The 16,249-nt window shown below is 34.9% G+C and overlaps 2 protein-coding genes across 2 annotated transcripts; both read left to right on the top strand.

Moving 5' to 3' along the window:
* Positions 1–7,607: 7,607 nt before the first annotated feature.
* LOC116181678 (E3 ubiquitin-protein ligase MYLIP) lies at positions 7,608–9,987 on the top strand (the record flags this gene model as incomplete). The annotated part of the gene is given in 3 exon segments (XM_031502091.1): positions 7,608–7,810; positions 7,866–8,664; positions 9,091–9,987. Coding segments are annotated over 3 exon segments (1,215 nt in total), but the record flags the coding sequence as incomplete, so codon positions are not given.
* Positions 9,988–11,131: 1,144 nt separating this feature from the next.
* On the top strand, positions 11,132–12,854 carry LOC116159449 (protein LTV1 homolog). Its single transcript, XM_031472417.1, has 6 exons — positions 11,132–11,260; positions 11,312–11,455; positions 11,504–11,735; positions 11,779–12,086; positions 12,139–12,444; positions 12,494–12,854. The coding sequence occupies exons 1-6, from the start codon at positions 11,258–11,260 to the stop codon at positions 12,845–12,847; spliced, it is 1,347 nt and encodes a 448-aa protein (XP_031328277.1). The 5' UTR covers positions 11,132–11,257; the 3' UTR covers positions 12,848–12,854.
* The last annotated feature ends 3,395 nt before the right edge of the window (positions 12,855–16,249 follow it).

Here is a 16,249-nt window from a genome sequence, read left to right as displayed (position 1 = left end):
AATCAATTCGGCTAAAAAAACATTTTTTCTCTTTATGTGACATTATAACTACAGGATTCCGTGATCCGAATGCAGCGAGAGACAAATAAGGCATCCTGTATATGAGTGAACAGTTTTGTGGTATCAGATAAATATTAGGAGGAGGGGACAACTATGACAGCTTCTCCTTGATCCAATATAAGTTGGGGGGATTATGATGGGATTCAGGAAATTGAGATAATTATGATGAGGAATTGTATTGGGCTAGACATAGAATTGCTGTAAAATCATATATGACAAACTATTGTATTGAATCAATCTCTTCATCTTTTGGATTTTTTATGCGAAGAGGTAAGGGAATAAATTGACACCAAAAATGTTTTGTGGTTTATTGAAAAACATGCAATTGTTTGCAAAGTTTTCGTTGGAACAAATGCGCTCGTGTCATACTGTGGTTGAAAATCGCACCGCATAGTTTTCTCGTGCCTTCTCATTATGTGACCACATATTGTTTATGTTAATCTGCGCTTTTGATAGGGTTCGGCGATACTGTAACCTTTTAATAATACTTTAATAAAAACAATATACATTAAGCTCACATAAATGAGGCAAAATGCGTATGTGGGGCCATTTTCTTGAAATGTTTACAGTAGCAACTAGAATACGCACGGCAATGGTAAGTAGTGAGATGCGCTATTGCCAAAGGTTTGTTCGGCAAATGCTTGTGGATATCATCTTGGATTGATATACAATGTGATATTCAATGACTTTTTTTAATGTAACACCCTGTATATAATATGTATTTACATATTTTGAAGGAATTTGACATTCTGAATAAAAAATGTGTAATGCCCAATCACCGGTAAATAGAAATTACCTAAAGGAAATTGCAAACAATTTTTTTCAATTACAAAAAGTTCTTTAATTTCAATAAACACCTTTTAAAATATATACACACTATAATCCGAACACCTCATTAATCTGAACAGAGTGAAAATGTTGGGCATTCGCATTATCGAGGTCCTACTGTATTTCATCCACAAGTTCCACTTGCCTTTTGCAAGTACCCTGCTCCGACACTCCGCTCAGGAGATCTGACGAATAATAGGCGATCATGATAAGGGGTTGAGGAGGAATGAATGGTAGAAATGAATTTCTTTCGTTGAGACCTTTCATTAGACTACCATGAGAATCAGCCCCCCCCCCCCCATTTCGGCATATTTATAAGGGGAAGGGGGAAGTGCGGTAGTTGGTAGAAAAGCAGTTCGTTTCGTTGATACTTTTAATTAGAATTAATTTAACCAAATTCTAAACACCCTCCCCCTCTCTCCCCTCACTATCTCGAAAAGGAGAGTCGCGAAGGAAAGATATAGTTTATACTCGAGTTTATATAAACCAATTCCTTTCGACGAGACCTTTTATTAGTTCTAGACCGCAAAAGCGAGTCCGGACGAAACGGAAACAATAGCACATTTTTGAAGAATTCAAAAAATGTGCTAAAAAAGAAAAAAATCAAATTTCCCATTTTATTATTGCTCACTTCTAAAGACTGACGCAATTTCAAATGAATTATTAGAGCTATTATTATTATTTTAACCTTTCCAACATACTTTCACATATTTGTTCATAGTATCGGCCGTCTGCGTTTGATACAATTTTTGTAATAAACTCATATAAACTTAAAAACTTTAATTTGTTGTAGTTTCATTAATTTCAATCTACTGTTGATTGGATATAAAACATATTTTATTCCAATTTCCTTTTCTTTTTGAAATATGTAAACATATACAGGGTGTTTTTATTTTAAAAAAGTTACTTTATTAAATACTAGCAGTCCTTGCAAACTTCGTACCGCTTTTGGGAAATCCCGTCTTTCCGCGTCTTTTTCGGAATACACCTTAAAACGTCTTCAAAGAAACCTATGTTCTAAATGTCAACTCTGTTTTCGACTATAAAACATAAAATCCTGTTTTTTCCTATTCCCTTCCTGTGGGAATTTCGGAGTATTTTACTAACTCAGAAACTTTCGCGGGCCTACGTCCAACCATTCCCCAAAGTTTCATCGCAATCGGATAAACGGTTTAAACAGGCATAAGAAACAAACATTCTTATATATCGCCTATCCTGGCGGCGTACCTCGTATATTATGTAAATATGACATTGCCTAATATTTCTATGTAGTGCTATTACAGTGTACACATTTTAAATCCACTGAGCTTTGTGAGTTAAGAGATGTCGTTTCAGGACATGGTAGTAGGTAATATGTTGCAAAATCACACTGTGCACATTTTAAATATTTGGAAATATTGAGAGTTAACACATGCAGTCTGCAGGAGAAGCCAACTGGTTTCGTACCGCACTAATAGGTGCAATTAATAGAGTATGAATAGTGGGAGTGCGTGATCTTCTTAGGCGCCGGGTACAGTAGTTCGTTGTATAATCACACTGTGCACATTTTAAATCCCTTGAAGACTTGCGTCTCAAGAGATGTGCGAAATTGCAATGTGTACACTTTAAATCTTTTGAAGTATTGCATATTTTTAAGCGGCATTGCTCTTCATTACACACTACGTGATTTACAGTTAATCGAAATCACGAATAACCTATACCTATCAATTTTTTAGTTTGATAGTTTTTAATTTGACGGTTGGTACGATGGAAAACATTTGAATTGACGGTCGTTGTCATGTTCTCGTATTTATTTTTATAACCATTTTCTTTATATTTCTTTCGGTTTTTTCGATATAATAATATGTAGTTAATGTGCTATTCGGATCGAAGTCTGAGTTGAATCCAACAAATCAAAGATCATGAAAATCGTTCCAGCCGTTCTTGAGTTATAATTGGTGTAACGTACACGACTTTGTTTTACTTTGTTAGATCTTGACAACACGATGTGCAATTCTTTTTATCTTATGATCTTAAGAAAACATGCTTCATATTTAACCAACTCGTAGCTGCAATAACAAGCGATAGTGCCGACTTCACATTGAATACATTGTATAGGTTCCAAATTAATTTCCTTCTGGATGATGCCCAAACTTGAGCAAAATCATTAGACATCACCAATTTCGTCGGGCGTGCGAGAACTCTACTGCTACTTTGCTGCACCAGTAACTAAATTTTGTGCTCTTTCTATCTTGCTGTCTTTTTGGTTCAATTGGTAGAGCAAAATTTTTGTATTTATCTACCAATTTCGCTGGGAAAAGCGCAAACATGTATTTAAGGAAAATAAAATTCTGCTCATGAACGAATCTAAAATGCTCTACAGCATCCTCACTCACGTAGCTCTATCATTTTGCATGTTACAAAACAACGTACCAGCCGAGTGGTATTATCGTATTCTTTGTGCGTGAGCCAATAACAAAAGCAAACAAGTGACCAAAGAATGGATTTATTATTATTTTTGAAAGAAGTCTCTCGAATTTCCACAATGGGCTCTTGAAGTAGGTACTTTGAATTCATACCGTAAGTTGGTTCATTGAACCGAAACTCACTATTCTATTAATAATCGCATTTAGAGTATTGCTCCAATTTCGCCATATGCAGTACCTCAACTTCTTGTTGTAAAGGTTAGCTTTTAAAATGGCGTCTCCATGTGCTTACTCCCTCTAAAACATTTAGCCCAAGAAAAACTGTGATCTATTAATACTAGACAGCTGCTTTAAGTAATCTAGAACATCACTATGTTTTTTGTCCAAGGATTAATTTTGTCCACAAATATGAATATAGGTATTTTTGAAAACTGATCTAATTATGTACTTGCTCGAATCGTTGTATATCCGGTATAGTTTATGTATTTAGGACTTGAATATTTCGAAGTTCGAAATCGTGCCAAAAAAGTTTGATTAAAACGCTATCGCTATCATCTTAAACTGTTAAGTAGTAGGTCTGCCCCTTAGAAACACGGGTACAAGGAAATTTTGGATCTATGCCCATTATTATTTCTGTTTTTGGATTACAATACCAAGAACAGTAGCTCTGTACGTTGACTTCAAAAAAGCATACCTAGTGATTGGAAATTTGCCACCTTTTTTATGTCATCGACAAAAATTGCGATTTTTTGGAAGAAAATGTCGTTGCGCTTACTTAGGCATGTTTCAGTTTTGGTAAATTTTTAGTTGGAATAATATGAAAATTATATTTATAAAGAAATTGGGTAGAGAATACAAAATACCAACAAACCAGTTGATACGTGAGAATGTTAGTGCAAATACAATGTATGAGATAAACAGTACAAAGTCCACTTCGTGTCCCCGCTAGCGGTACTCAACATGTTTCCGGACACATTTTAACCAATCTGTTCGATATACCTGAAATTTTCCTGCACTCCATTCGCGCAGATAAATCCGGGTTATCGCACGGGAAAAGTTTCAAATGGAAAATTCGGAAAATAAGCCGTAATCGACCGAATTGTCGCAAAAACAGTTTGAGTACAACTGCTTGTGGTTACGTTACGTCCAAAGTCCACCGTGATCACGAACCGTTGACTGTATTTCCTAATTAAAATGCTAAACATCTATTGCCAGACCAGTGTTTCCCTCCGTGAGAGGTGGACTTTGGACTTTGCGCCTAAGGTGTAATGCTATTATTACTAACCCGCAACTTAATTATAGCCGTAGAGCGCTTCTCTCTTAAGTAGAGAATGTAGGAGATTTCGAGCGAAGTGGGTGGCTCTGATCAAAGTCCAATTGGTTTTGAATCATAAAAAAACTCTAACTTGTCGTTAGGTAATAATCCCGTTTATTATTATATCCTTGTTTGATCGATGAATTATCTCTGTCATTTATATTTAGACAAATTTAACTGAGATGTAGGTGAAGGATATTTATTATTTTTTTCTCAACTAGGTACACGTTTGTTGTGTCACGTTCGCCATCGTTCCAGATTAATTATATTTCGAAGAACGAAAATACTATCCTCGGAAAAACTTTCAAACCTCTTTGTGTGACAACAAAGGGTATGGTCATAATTTGTATTTTTGTGACATTGTCTGAATAGTCGCCAAAGGGACTGCGTTCCATACTACATTACAAGTAGGTACTTTTGCGATACTTTTTAGGTGGATTGAAAAGTATTGGTTTCGGATTTACGGGTTTCTCGTCGAAATATACAACAAAAAATCCGAAATTTTAATACCACCTTATGTCACATTTGACTAGGGAATTTCGAATGTCATTTCTGATTTTGCAAAAATTCCTACTACAAGTTGGCAATGGAAATAGTGATATTTTTAACAAGAAAATCACAAAATCAAAAAATGCCGCATAATTTCACAAAATTCTGGCCGTTTTTGAGGTTCGAGCAGCTGGAATTTTCTTCAAATCTTTGAGAGATCAGATTTTTTCGAATCGCAGTTCAGGGGTGGATAATTTGTGTCCTAGGAACTGTTCGAGATAATAGGATCACCTCAATATCTAATACACGAGGGTTATCCAGAAAGTAGCAGACGTTTTGAAATAAACAATTTTAAACGTGTAAAGAACATCTCTTATTTTATACATTTGGGAGCTACACTCTTGGGCTATTTATCAAACACAAGCGCCATTCAAATTGAGGCACTTATGCCCGTTTGCACCGACAAATTTAAGCATAGCTTAAAATCCATGGCAACGATTATTGAGACATTGGGCCGTATGAATAAAAGGAAGCAAATGTTTATACTTGCAAAATTCAAAGTAAATACTCGTAAGTGCTCCTTCGCACTGGGCGACTTAGCAGAAGGACAGGACGCAGTGCAGCGCTGCTAAACCATGCTAAACAGACCAGTATGAAGGGGCAGTTACGAGTATTTACTTTGAATTTTGCAAGTATAAGCTTTTGCTTACTTTTATTCATACGTCCCAATGGCTACCATGGATTTTAAGCTGCGCCTAAGCTATGCTCCACTTAAATTTGTTGGTGCAAACGGCCATATTAGCCACTTATCATAGCGTGGCCCAAGTGTTTTGATTCCAACTTTTATAAATCCGCCGCCTGAGATTTTAACCTGCACTGGGTAACGCTGACTTGAAGTTATTCGCCCCTATCCAATCGCTGGGTTACGAGCCGGGTCTTCATCGCTGGGAAGAGGTGGAAGTTTTGTTGTTCGACGACAACGCCCGCCCGTACACAGTCAACCGTACTGGACAGCTCTTGGATGATTTTGGATGGGAGAAAGGATCATCCTCAATACAGCTCGGATCTAGCGCCAAGCGACTTCCACCTCTTCCCAGCGATGGAAACCTCGCTCGCAACACAGCAGCAGCATATGGACAGTGATGCCGAACTTCAAACTCGCGATAACCAGTGGTTAAAGTCTCAGGCGGCGGATGTATACACAGTTGAAATCAAAACACTTGTACCACGCTATGATAAGCGCCTCAATATGAATGGTGACTATGTTGAAAAATAAAAAATGCGTGATACGATTTCCCCGTGTAACATAACATACCGCGCATCCTGACAGCACATGGCATGCTAGATTTCATAAGTTTTCTAAATATTGAATCACCAATCACGAATTTTTGTATTTGTTTTGTGTATCAACTATATTTATTTATTTTATTTATTTATTATCCCTCTCTTGTTTGTTGTCGTACAGCAAATTGATGCCTGTGTTCAAAGATCTTTAAAAAAAACGTAGGCATTGCATTTGAAAAAACAAAAATTGTGTCGATTTCCGGTTTAACCGGAATTGATACGCGACATTTCAATATGCCATCGGATAGATCGTGATGTCACAAATAAAATTTGGGCATTTTTTCGAATTTCGCCCAATAAAAGAAATATTGAGGTGCGCAATGTCAACTTTCTTATTTATTGAGATATTTCTTTGAAATTTTAACCATAGACCTTGGTAAAAAAGACATAACCATAGCCTTTTGAGAAGTGTAGAATGCAAAAAAGTCTATCTGACTAGTCAATGGGAAAATGGCAAAACATCGATGTAATATCTTGAAAACTTTCCACTTGACCAGTTTGATCTGTCTCAAATAGTAACGTAGCAATCGCGCGATTTCCAAAAGTGGTACTACTCGTCTTTGCAAGATATCTCGCCTATTTTTAAAAATATCGAAGAAACAGCAAACTAGAAATTTATAAATTACGTTTCTAACATTTTCATATATTACACGATTTTCGAGTTATAACTCAGGCTTGTTAAAAGGGGACAAGTATCTTTTGTAATACCTCGTAAATTAAAAAAAACCGATCAGCCTCTTGAACAAAAAACCCAAAATGGCACTCAACGTCGCTACAAAAGTACAAAACAAACATAATATACCAAAACAAGACACAGGAAGCGGGCCATATAAAGTTGAAATGTGGACTGTACTAATTTGTTATACCTAGAAATAACTTTAAAAACAAGTCATTTGGCTTAATGAGATAATGGCCATAATAGTTTAAAAAACTAAATACTTTTTTGTCCTATAATTTACCAGTAATTTCTCGACGTACAGTATGTAACTTTGTTGCAGAAACAAAAAATGTGATGGCATGCAACTAGCAATTTTATTATACACATTATATAATCACCAAAAACACAATTGAATTACAAATTCCGTTACATCGCCCCCTTCTTGATTTTAATTCAACTTAAAAAGTGTTGGCTTGATCTCACTAACTTTTGTTAATGTTTGTTTCAGGTTTGCGAACATCTGGGCATTTCCAATGAGTCCGACTATTTCGGTCTAAAATATGAAAGTAGTAAAGGGGAGGAGTTGTGGTTAAATTTAAGAAATCCAATACATCGTCAAGTTGGCTGTCACGGTCATACATCGCCTCTTCGTTTCGCTTTACGCGTGAAGTTTTGGGTACCGCCACACTTGCTGTTGCAAGAGACAACTAGGTAAGTTTCCTAAGATTTTCCCCAATGTTATTGTTAACAGAACGTATTGTTACAGGCACATGTTTTATCTTCACGCGAAATTAGATTTAATTGAAAAGCGTCTTTTAGTACCAAATTGGAGTGTGGTTGCCAAGCTAATTGCCTTAATCGCTCAAGCCGAATCCGGAGATTATAATCCGCTACAGCCACCACATCATTTATACATGCAACTTTCATCCATTTCCTCAACAGAAGTCGTGCAAAAACCTCAGGATTTGTTACAAATGGTGATCAGCGAACATGAGAAACGCGAAGGTATGAAACCGGCCACCGCCCAGTATTGGTTGCTAAACGAGGTTGCCGCCCTCGACAACTTTGGTGAAGAAGTTTTTACTTCCAAATCGAATATGGGCGTCGTCATCGGCGTCGGTCCCAACGGTATTACTATGTACAATAGAAACGAAGAAAAAGAAAGTATTCCATTTACCGCAATTCAGAGTGCCACGTCGCACAATCGTTGTTTCAAGCTTGGTTATCTATCGGTGGATAATGTAGAAGCTCATTTAGAAATTAAATTAGATTCTAGTCAGACGGCGAACGGATTATATCGCGCTATAACCGAAAAGCATGCATTTTACAGCTGCGAAACCGTTGGCAGTGCAGTAACGGCGCAATTTATAAGGGATCTTAAAGGGACCATAGTTTCTATTTTTAATGAAGATTCTACACTCGGTAAAAAATATGTATTTGATATAAGAAGGACATGCAGGGAGGTCTACGATAACGCGAGGAGGGCGCTATATCAAGAGTCAAAAATGTTTCAAGATATAATCGATGGTCAAAAGCCAGAGTGTTATGAGGAGAGTCGACGAGGGGTATGTATCTTTCTAAAACATCTACCCATATTTTATTTAAATCTAAAATTTTCAAAATTAAAAAATAAAAGTTTCAAATCATATTCACTATATCAAACTTACTTTGCGCATGCGCAAGAACAATTCATATACACTGTTGGTGCAGAAAGTATGTATAATAAACAGAAAAATGACAGATTTGAATGGGTTTGGTAACAAATGAATGCTTGTTCATTTTGTTTTGATAGGCATTGTTAAAAATTGCTATGCGCAGGCACAAACACACATTTCAAATAAGATATATCAATTATATTTAGGTGTGGCCTTAATGACGTCAGCTTCATATTTAGCATAACAAACAAGTTGTGATTTGATTTGAAAAATAAAAACAGTAATGGTAAACTCATACTATAAATATCAATTTTGCTTATGTAATTTTCTTTACAGAGTTCTCACGAACGGTTAACAAAAATCATGGACGCCATGACTTGCAAAATTTGTATGGATCTACAGATCGACACCGCATTTCTTCCCTGTGCGCACGTTGTCGCGTGCTCATCGTGTGCTGCTCGTTGTGAAAGGTGCCCGGTGTGTCGTGCGGATATAACGCAACCACAAAGAATTTATTTACCGGAGGAATTTAATGAACCGATTTCTTAAATGCACTACGTACTTTGTGCTTAAACTATACTGAAAGTGTGAAGTTCTATTTGTGATAATACGTTTTAGTTTTGAATGCAAATTAATTTGACGAACAAAGACTCATTAATGTTAAGTTGCATTTTCATTCTTTCCTAGAACAGCGAGCTCGTTTATTTACATTTTTCTCAACATATCAAGTTAATTAGCTGATGGCGACGACAGCATTAGCTGTTCTGGAATGAAGCGCAAAATGTTTTGATCTCTGCCTTAGTTTTGTTTCATTGTTTGTTGTTAATTTAGTCACACAAATTTATTTTCGATCTCACATTGAGGTTTCTTTATGTATTTACCATGTAAAATTGAATAATGTTTTATTGAAAAACAAGATTACTTATACCTATTTTTAGCCTACTAATACAAAAACTTTGACAATAGCATATTAATGTAATGGCATGCCAAATATCAATATTTTTTTTATTCTATACCCAGCGTAAGAACATGGCAAAAGTCTAATTCATAAAACCAAAAATGGTTTAAACAACTGGGAAATTTACAAGAAATTAGATTTTTGTCATTGTTTCATTAGCAATGCAATTTTAGTATTAGAATAGTTGACACAATATTGTATAAGATTATATTATGCTATACCACTATCTCGGATTTTAGCATGTTCTATACCTACTTACCAACATCTAATGGATAGTAAAAACTTTAACTTGTGATATGTTACATCAAATATTGATGTTATTTATGTATAAATAGCCTTAGAGCTTTCTATTTTTTAGTTACAAACCTTATAGTGAACGTCTGAAGAATTGTGGAGATACAAAAAGTATTTTCAGGTATTTTTGTTAGTATTACATCTATTTTATTAATCTAACTACATATTTGTCGTAATTAAACAATGCAACACTATCTGTTTTTGTGCTTTGCTAAAACCCCTTCTTGATCAATGAGATGGAAAACCTTGTTACCTACAATTAATAACCGTAAAACTAACTGGGTTACAATTTTCGGGGGGGATGTTATATGTTTTCTTAATATTTGCAGTTTAGATTTGGGCTTGTGGATAATTTCTGTCAAAATAAATCTGCAAAACTAAATTTATTTTACTTATCATTCAACGCCTGTAGTAAAAGGTGCTTATTTCTACCTATCAAGCTGGGTCACTAAGCACGCAATTTACTATTGTAAACATTAGTTACGGGGGTAAACATAGCACAGGGCGCTAAAAACTGCCCGGGGCCTGGAAACCAGCCCACAGTTGGTCACACCCGGGGAGAATGGAAGGCTCTGCTTCGAGAAGCTTTTCCTGCCAAGCAAAACTCAGTGTGAAGATACGGGATGCCGTGATTCAGATTAACACTGAGACCTCTGGTGGCAGCACATTGTGACAGCCTCGAATTCTTAAGAAAAAGGCCTTTCAGGTAGGATAGGATTAAGGGGTTATATTTTAAAGTCTTACAAACGGCAGGATAAATTCAATTCATTTTCCAATTAGTACAATTTCACTTAAAAACCAGTTAGAATAAACCCAATAATATTTACCAACCGGCGCAAATACGCGTATTTGTAAATTACATCAGCGCCTCTAGTGTTAATCTGAATCGCGAATTCCTTTTTGATTATTTTTCAACGAAAATCAAAACTTAGGTACATTTCAGCTACCTATCTCACAACATAATGTATTAACAAAAGGTATAAGGGTAATCGTAAGAGAGAAACTCTTTCTTCAAACTTTTCATGTTGTTCCGTAAATGATAAATTGAGGTGTCGTGCGAACATCTGTACTATCCGCATTGTATAGTAAATATTATACATATATATATATATCATTATCCGATTGTACCGTAGAAGGAAAACCGTTTTGGTACCACAAATTGATGTTGTTTAGTGTTCACTGGTTCGCCAACTGTCAAACCTAAATATTTTTTCTTCTTGACAACGTGCTTTTTAGGTTAAAGTCGTAATTATGGTAAATATTAATTTCTTGAAAAATAAATTTGCAACGTTTATTTATTTTTAGCCTAAGAATAAAAAGAAATTCATTGACCGTAAGAATGCGGTCACTTTCCATCTAGTGCACAGAAGTCAACAGGATCCTTTGGCAGCAGACGAATCTGCCCCGCAACATGTTTTGATCCCACTACACAAGAAAACGAATAATAAAGTAACGTAACCTATTGCGATTTGGTCGTTTAAAAATGTTTGTCAATAGGGCCCCACAAAGCGCAAAGAAGAGCAGGAAAAGTACGGAATTTTTTATGATGATGACTATAATTACTTGCAACATTTACGAGATGTTAATTCGACGGCTGAATGGGTACCTGAGCAGTCTGGCACAGATGCAAAAGCTATTGCAAAACCTAAATTACAACTACCAAGTTCAGTATTCGCATCTACCGTTGAAGAAAAGGTTGGTCTCCTCAATAAGGCTGCACCACATCGAGGTAAGTTACTTTGCTGTTTACATTGTAATATCACTTCTATTAGGGCCCAGACCTGATTTGGACCCAGACGTAGTGGCCGCTATGGATGAAGATTTTGATTATGATGATCCGGAAAATGAATTGGAAGATAATTTTATAGAACTCGCTAATGCTGAAGTGGATGAAGATGTAGAATCTGATGTTGATTCTGATTTTGATTCGGAAGCCCTAGATGCAGTAAACTCATTAGAGGATCGTGAGTATACTTTCAGAGATGAAGAGACCAAATCACGATTTACTGAATACTCAATGAGTAGTTCTGTAATGAGACGAAATGATCAGTTAACACTACTAGATGATAAATTTGAGCAGGTTGCACCCGTATATATATAATTAATGGTTTTACTAGATTAGGTAGTTTTAGTTGTATGCGACTTACGATGATACCGAAATTGGGGCTTTGGATTTAGATGAGATTGAGGGACACATACCTGATGCTACAGACCTTTTGTTACGTTATGCTGATGAATATAGAAAAAGGAAAGAGCAGGAAAATCTATACAAGGAAGATGGTAAAGTAATTTATAAGCCAAACGAAGAATCCGATCTTGAAAATGAAGAAGAATTAGTCAAAATTTGTGTTCCTGAAAGGGAAAAGTGGGATTGCGAATCAATATTAAGCACATATTCCAATATTTACAATCATCCTAAGCTAATTAAAGACCCTAAGGTGAGTACTTACAACTTGTTAACCTTCGTTATATTTTACAAATTTCTAGCCAACAAAGATCAAAGTGAACATGAGAACTGGTATTCCAGTAGACATCCTAAACTCCAGTAAACTTACATCAAAAGCTCTATCCCAATTAAATGAAGACTATAACAGAACTCACAATGGACCCACGTCAGTTGCTGCCAAATCAATAATTTCGACATTATCCACACTTTCAATTCGTCCTCCTGATGAAACCTTAGAAGAGAAGAGGGAAAGGAAAAGGTTATTGAGAGAGTACAGGAAGGAGAGAAGATGTGAAAAGAAAATTAACAGTGAGGCATTTAAAGACGAACATAAGAGGCAGATTAAGATTACTATTAATAATAGGAATAATGTACAGGGCAATAAAATATTGTAATGACAGATTTTTAATGATTATGATCAATCCACCTACAAGTCTGAAAATTTAGAAGATCCATGGCTGGGTTTATCGATTGTATCTGAAAGGGTGGTGTCTAGATGAATACAATAGGTTCTAAATACAAATTCAATTAGATTTTAACATAGGATTGTTTATTCTATCAGTACCTTCCAAATTGGGTCAGCACTATTGCTAACTTTCCTAGTTGTATGAGTTAGGAAGACCGTTCAATTAACAAAGGTGTATTTTCCACGGAATCCCAATCTTTAATTAAAAAAACAAAATAACGTCGCATGTTTCAGATAACAAAAAAGTGACATCAGACACCCTGTATAGTCTTTGATTATATCTACGAGTAAGATTATATACATCATATGACAGCTTCAAAGTTTCATATCCAAAATCATAGACATAGGTCCAAAATACTTCAAATAACCACAGATAAACATAACTGAAATAATTAAGATTTAATAAAATCACTATATAGGGTGTTCCTATAGGGTGTTCCTATGTCACATTTTTATTATCTGAAAATGCGATGTTGTTTTGTACCAAGTATCGTTTGTCTATCACATTCGTAATTTTAACCGCCTTTTATCGTACATAAGGTCCCTTAAGTAGATCAGAAAACATGAAATAGACCCAAGGTTATGAATCCACCACCATCCAATTACTACTTTCTGAAGTATAACATTCGGCCATTCTTATGTGACGTGTTACTAGTTGCAAAGTGTTCATTTTTGAATGTATGCTATATCGCTTTGTCGCACCAATACATGTCTCCTTGGTTCGTCAGCTTGCGTCTAACCTGCTCCAAAAAAAACTGAGCTCAATATTTTCGGTGCGTATGGTTCTACCATTTTCATCCTTTGCTCATTTTATTTATATTTTTCAAAAAAATAATCTTGCTCATTTGCTCTTTTCATCAGTATTATTTCATCGAGAGCATGGAAGCCTCTTCCAGCTTATGATCTTACACACATAGATGTATCAAATCTCGAAAATTGCCAGTGTGCTTTGTGCAAGTATAAACCAAAATTTAATTTTTCTGGTTTTATGGTGCTTTGGTTATTTCAAGACTAACTTGAATTTAGAAACGAAGTTGAAATAAATTGTAAAGAAAATGGTAGAATTGATGTATCTGTAGGACATAACTTTTGATCCTACCTGTACATACGAGCGACCATATTGAAATAAAAAATAAAAATTTTTATATTTAATTAGAAAAGACAAAACCATCGTGACAATTCTTACAAACTATTAAAATTCATAGATGAACATAAAATAAGACAAAAATTTGATATAACTGAAAAAATATTAAAAATACAATTACTCGCATCACTAAACAAAAAAGATATTTATAATTATCATTTAAATCAATCTTAATAGCAAAACTTACCCTAAAATTTATAGGCATCCTTCGTACTAAATATTTGAATCCTGAAAACGTAATAGTATTATGTATTTCATGTAACAATTTACTCACAAACTATTTTTAAATTACGTACTTATGGAATGATTCTGTCTACAAACATATACAAAATATTTCTTTATTTCCATTAACTTGACAGAATTCTTATTGAGATTTATGTACGAAATACAAGGCTTTATACAAATTTAATCCAAAAATTATATCAGCAGCAGAATAAACACGTAAACCACTGAAGAGATGAAATTTATTTTTCGTTCGTTATTGTTAAAAAAGTTAGTATATAACCATATGTACAAAAAAATTAATACATGCTTTTTTTGCCTATCAACTTTCACATTGTTCCAAAAGTGCTCGCGACGACTTTTCTTTATACAAACGCCACACTGTTTAAAAAGAAAACAAAGGGTGTTCAAATGTTAAGTTGATCATTTCTCTAAGTCAATTTTTTCACGCAATCTCTTCGCTGGTGGTTCGACGTCATCCAAAACGGGTAGCTGTATTTTTGTTTCGGAGGCCTCCGATGGCTAGAATCAATGTCAATATAAATTTTCTTGATAGTTAATGGTTTCTCTCTAGGTTTCACTTTCTTGCAAAATATTCCACGAAACATCAAGCGACCTCTCAATTGACAAAAAATGAATATACAGGATGCCCCAAGATTCTGGCGTCGAAAGATACTTAACTATGCATTTCTCAAAAAACTTGTTATTTATGGGCGTGGTCAAACGGAATGGTATAGTTTTATTTGTGTCATTCACATTCCAGTTCATAGCCACCCTTGATTTTCATACATCAAAGTAGTGATAGAGCTTTGCTGATAAAAACGACTGAAATCTCGCGTTTTTTTTTAATTTTTGGTATAGAAAGTAATTGCGATTGAATAGTTTCCATTTCTCGATTGAATAGTGTTAATTATAGGGTTCCTTTTGACACCTAATATCAAAGTTAACTTTTGATCTATTTCAAAGATGAGTTAGAACGGGTAATCTATCCCCTATTTGTCAAAAACAAAATGGCTCTGCTATTTCAATTTGGTGTGCATCACAAATTAATATTTCTCAGGTTTTAAGGTTATGTTCGGGGTTTCTGGTACATCCTGTATAAGAGAAATTATTTTTATTGTAAGCCTATCTGACAACTTTTAATATTAACAAGTTTTTCAAGAAGTGTAGGGTTAATGAGGTTCCGACGCCAGAATCTTGGACCAAAGCCTACACCTACACCATGAACAGACATGCTAGATAATGACGACTGTAAAAACATGTGACATACAGGGTGTTCCAGATCGAGTGAGGTGCATGGCTAACTTTGATATTAGTGAAGATAGGTTAGGTTAAATATTTTGCAGTTTTGTGCCGATTATCGTTTAAAAATTTTTGAAACTGATTCATTTCGAATAACATATGCCTTTTTCATTATAAGTTTCACAAAAAATGAAATTCAAAATGGCAACTACTGACATGAATTATACAGGATGTCCTATTTTTGACACTTTTATAGGATCCTTAATTGTTTGTTATTAAAAAAACAAGAAAGAAAAAGAAACTTTGAATATTTTCGCTAGCGTAAGGAATAGAATGACGCTATATTTACTTAGGAAGATATGCACAATGTGTTTTCAGAATTTCCAGTGCAGTACATAAGTCATAATAACGAGCATGATATTATAAGCGCAAGATACGCTTAAATGAACGCCACTAAAGTAGGAATTTCAATCAACAAGATTTTCCGGCAGTTGCTGATGTCATATTCAATCTGCACCTTTATTCAGCATGCTATAGCGCACGGCCTGTATACTGAGCCAGGTAAAAAATTTATCAATTTTTGAAATGGAACACCTTGTAGATCTAGAGTCTAAATAGATGGTCTATTATCTTTTAAAAATATAACACAAGGATATTAAAAAAATTCAAAAACGATTCAACAAACTAAAAAACAATTTAAATTTTTTGAATTTTGAAATTAAA

This window comes from Photinus pyralis, unplaced genomic scaffold (assembly GCF_008802855.1).
Source record: "Photinus pyralis isolate 1611_PpyrPB1 unplaced genomic scaffold, Ppyr1.3 Ppyr1.4_LG1, whole genome shotgun sequence".
Classification (NCBI taxonomy): domain Eukaryota; kingdom Metazoa; phylum Arthropoda; class Insecta; order Coleoptera; family Lampyridae; genus Photinus; species Photinus pyralis.
The sequence above is the reverse complement of the archived record's forward strand: the minus strand, read 5'-3'. Positions and strand labels throughout refer to the sequence as shown.

Coding starts and splice junctions, on each gene's coding strand:
- LOC116159449 (XM_031472417.1), top strand. Junction 11,736..11,778: donor TAAGGCTGCACCACATCGAG/GTAAGTTACTTT, acceptor CACTTCTATTAG/GGCCCAGACCTGATTTGGAC. Junction 12,087..12,138: donor TAGATGATAAATTTGAGCAG/GTTGCACCCGTA, acceptor AGGTAGTTTTAG/TTGTATGCGACTTACGATGA.